The sequence below is a fragment of the Ammodytes marinus genome (assembly GCF_949987685.1).
Source record: "Ammodytes marinus genome assembly, chromosome: 14".
NCBI classification, from domain to species: Eukaryota; Metazoa; Chordata; class Actinopteri; order Uranoscopiformes; family Ammodytidae; genus Ammodytes; species Ammodytes marinus.
This window is the reverse complement of record NC_137218.1, coordinates 1,511,253-1,515,747: the sequence shown is the minus strand read 5'-3', so window position 1 is coordinate 1,515,747 and position 4,495 is coordinate 1,511,253. Positions and strand designations below refer to the sequence as shown.

Genomic DNA, 4,495 nt, shown 5'->3' with positions numbered 1-4,495 from the left:
GGTCCAACCAAGTTTCAGTTAAAAACATAAAATCAAGTTTGTGCTTGGTAATAAAATCATTAATTAAAAATGTTTTACCTGACAAAGATCTGATGTTTAACAAGGCCAAACTTAGTGTGTTTGAGTGTGAAGCATTGTCAGCCCTATTTACTACAGCAGACTGTGGCTGAAGGGGAATGGATACCAAGTTTGACAGGTTTGCAGTATTAAAGTGACAAGTGTTTCTTGTACGTATTGTCGGGTTAGTCACACAAACAGCAACAGTATGGGGAGGTGAAGTAGCCAGTAATCTACATGGTGATGCCGGAGGTGGACAGTAGAGGGTGCTGGGGGGGCTAGTCACACAAACCGCAGCATGGGTCACTGGCGATGAAGGAAAGTAATCAATGACCGGTGTGTAGACTTGAGCTGTAATCGTGGGGGTTGGGGTCAGTCAATGGCGGAGAGCTATGGCAATTTCCAGAGAGTGCCCGAGAGGCGCGGAAACTAGGGTGGATGCCATCTCTGCCAAAGAAGGAGGGACGTTCCCAGAAGAGATTAAAATTGCAGATAAAAGTACAGTTGTGTGACGGGCAGACCGACTGCAGCCATGTGTGTAGGGAGAGCAGGTGAGTGAAACGCCCGATTCCCCGGTGCAACACGGGAATGGGGCCTGAGATGAAGATGGACTTTCCACAGTTTTTAAGATCGGTGAAAAGGCGTGTAAAATCTTTAAGCTTTAAGACCTCAGACTGTTGCATTGCCGTGTCATTGGATCCGCAGTGGATAACAATATTCTTAACATGTGGGTGTTTGCTGAGCACAGACGGAATCACGTCGGCTACTTTAGCACCTGGCATACAGTGAGTTACAGCAGATTGTGATTTAATATGCCTTACAATCGAGTCACCGATGATCAGCGAGGTTAAAGATTGCTCTTGGTACCTGCGATGAGGAGGCGCTGACACACCCCCGTGAGCTGCGTGTTGGCTGGCTGCCACGGATCTGCTAGCATTGTAGCCGGCAGGTTGGAGAGGAGGGACAGCTTCACTCGATCCTCGGACTGTGGTCAAGTTGACTGGACAGCGCTGCTGCTCCGCCGGGGTTGATGCACCCTGATGGGGGATGTGTTCGCTGGCTGCCGCTGCCCTGCGAGTGAGGCGTTCACCGGCAGGCTCTGGAGGAGGGAAAGCCGCCGTCGCTCGGTGGCCATTCGTGTTGACTGGACAGCTGGGCTGCGTGGACGGGTCAGGGAGCACGGGAGAACGCCGGGACCGTGGATTCGAGGATGAGGTGGAGGAGCCGGTCAGCGGGGGGAAATCCTGTGTATCCTAAGAGACGAACCGGTTGGAGAGCTGTATTTCATGAGGGGCAGCGATTGCGGGGGTGTCACCCCTCTGCGATGCTTCCGTGCCACGGACCATGGCTCTTGGTTGAGAGTGGAGCTGTGCATCCTAGGATTAGGAGTAAAGGTGATTTTACCCGGTATCCGGGGTTTAGCCCCCTGTCGTATCCAGCCTTCATCAGCTGGCGATTGTTCGACCGGAACAGTGGAGTCCAGCTCCGCTTCAACTGCGACTGAATGAGCTGCACCTATCGTGACCAAGGAATCCATGTGTATCCCTGAGCCGGTAAAGGTTGGAGATCCGTTCTTCCAGTGTGGAGATAGTTTGGGACAGGTGAAGGCAGCGATCACACCCGGAAGGAGAGGCGAGTGGAGGCATGCTGAATGCAATAGCCCGGCGTTATCTTTAGCGAAATTCTTCAGATCCGAGAGTACGATTTTGACAAGATTTTACCCTGTTAAAGTATAAAGTGTCAGCATCAAGGTCCATTAAATGTATCCTGGAGCTTTTGGCTAGAAATTGGGTTAAGAAGTACAAATCTGGGGCAGTTCTCACTCGGACAAACAAAACGCCGTCGTCTCAGTTTGATCATGCAGCCAAAAATGTCCATCATTCAAACAAAGTTTATATAAGATATGTTATCCTGGAGGACAGCGGAGGCGGTTGCAGGGTACCGACAGGCCCCAAAGGGGGCAGCCTCTGCTGTGAAAGAGGCAAAGCAGCGTGTGTGATGGAAGCTCAGAGAAGCCATGGAGAAGGACTGTCAGGCAGCACCTGAGGAGGGAGAAACAGGAAACCATCCAAGCTGTGTACAGTAAGGATGGGACGCTGTTGACCTCAACTGAGGAGGTACTACTCTAATCCGACTTACATGCCGTCTATGGTAAAAGGAGAAGTGGAAGCTGATAGGGGATATTCACCAATTACACCAGCTGCAGTCGGCTAGACTGCAGCCCGCTATCTCAGCTAGTTATCCGCCTGCCATGAGGTGTATCAGCCTGGGGGTTGTGGGTCCACAGTCTACCTGTCCTGTGGCTGCTCACCAACCACCTGCTAGCTCTGTTGTGGCTAGCCCCTGAATGCATATGTCCCCATGCGAGGGTACATGCCTGGCCATTTTCAAAGGGTCTTGTGGAGGCCCGACTCCAAGATCTTGCAGTCCCTTCCGGTCCTGCTATGATGTTGTCCAGGAGAGAGAGTCTGGCTCAGCTTTCCCGTTACTAAGGAAGGCCTGCTCGCCTTCGCCTATGTCCACAGTGGGACGCACTAACCTTCGCTAACAGAAATCTGCCAGGCAGTAGTAGTTACTTATTCTTTTTAGACCAAGACCGTTCAGAACCAAAAACCCAATGTCCCAATATCTAAGTTTAAGACAAAAGGGGAATCAAGCTTCTACTTTTCTTCCCCCTCTAATTCTGACATCAATCAAGTAAACAATGAATTTCGAAAGGTTTTTAAAACCAACCTGTATAGATTGGCATTTTCATACCTTTTTTGTACTTGATAAAGTTTACTGACTTACACAATAAGTCAGTAAACTTTATCACACAGTAAGTCAGTAAAAGACTGTTCCCTCAAAGACTTTGGCGTTGGGGAAATGATGAAAGATGCATTACATCACCTGTTACCAAGCTGGTAACCATGCTGACGTGTTGGTGTCACGTGAACATGGTGTAGGTCAGAGCTGATATACAGTATGTGAGGGAAGGCAAAGCCTGCAGACCAGCTGCTCTTACATGGACAGACTGTACGCTGCTTATTATCTGCACTGGGAAAATGTTTGTGGATTGGTTTGGGGTTTTGAATTTAACTCAACTGTGATTTGGGCTTGAAAGATATTTTTACTTTATGTCAATGTTCTAACTTTACACACAGAAATATATATATTGTGCTTTTGTGTTCTTACATCAACAGGTTTATATTTCTTGTGTCTTGAATGCTTCTCTGAGATGTCAAATACGACTCAAACTCAATCCAACATAACCGTTGGACTGGGGTTACTGGAAAGAGCAATACTTTCCACTCTGACTACTCTAACATGCTGTATATTTTTCTGCATTAATATCATCATGTTATTCACCCTGAGGAGTAAACAGATTTTTCGTGAAACCTCTCGTTACATTCTCCTGTTTAACCTCCTTCTTGCTGACACTTTGCAGATGGCATTAAGTCAGTTAATATACATATTGTCTACTTCTAGGATGATGTTAACGTATCCTGTCTGTGGTGTTCTGGTAATGTTTGTTATTCTCATAAGTCAAGTGTCTCCTCTCACACTGATGGTAATGTCTTTGGAGAGATATGTAGCTGTGTGCTACCCACTGAGGCACGCTACTGTCATCACCTTAAGGAACACAGTACTGGCGATCATTGTGGTTTGGGCTTTTTGTTTTCTAAATGTCCTTATTGATGTTATCTTGCTATTAGAATTCCCATTTGAAGAGCTGGAGAGCCTGCAGATGACACGCTTTTGTAGTATACTTTCCATTGATCTTGGGCAATTGTTTCATGATTATGAAAGAGCCCACACTTGTTTTCTGTTCATATCAGCAGGCATAACAATCTCTTTCTCCTTTATCAGTGTGATGGTAGCAGCCAGAAAAGCTTCCACAGACAAAGCTTCAGTGCAAAAGGCTCGAAACACACTGCTGCTACATATGGTACAGCTTGGCCTCAGTCTCGCCTCAACAGTGCACAACCCAATAGTTGTAGCCGTCGCAACAATTGTCCCGCTGAAAGTACTCCTGCCTGTCTTGAATGTTATGTATGTGCTCATGATCATTCTCCCCAGGTGTCTCAGTGCTCTCATCTATGGACTCAGAGACAAGATTATCAGACCCATCCTTTTGCACTATTTATGCTGTAGACTGAAGATTCTGACCCAGCAAAAGCTTCAAAAGATACATGCAATAAATTAACCTCTTTATCTGTGTGTTCAGCTCATGATGTCCTCAGACATTTGTAATAGAGCAAGAAATATATTGACATTTGCCTAGAGATGAAATATACACCACCGGTACAAAGTGTTACAACAGCCGCATGGTTCCAGTTGAGGCCTAGCTGCACTAAGCAGTTTACGTCCAGCAAATGAGCTCAAATAGAACAAAGGCATTAAAGAAAAGGTTTAGGTAACCAAAAATGTCAAAATAATGTAAATGTCTTTTGTTGTC

The 4,495-nt window shown here is 46.7% G+C and overlaps 1 protein-coding gene across 1 annotated transcript; it reads left to right on the top strand.

Moving 5' to 3' along the window:
• Positions 1-1,592: 1,592 nt before the first annotated feature.
• Positions 1,593-4,243, top strand: LOC307260560 (odorant receptor 131-2-like; the record flags this gene model as incomplete). The annotated part of the gene is made up of 2 exons (XM_080040833.1): positions 1,593-1,755; positions 3,240-4,243. 2 exons carry the CDS (start codon positions 1,593-1,595, stop codon positions 4,241-4,243), a joined length of 1,167 nt encoding a protein of 388 aa, XP_079896959.1.
• Between the last annotated feature and the right edge of the window lie 252 nt (positions 4,244-4,495).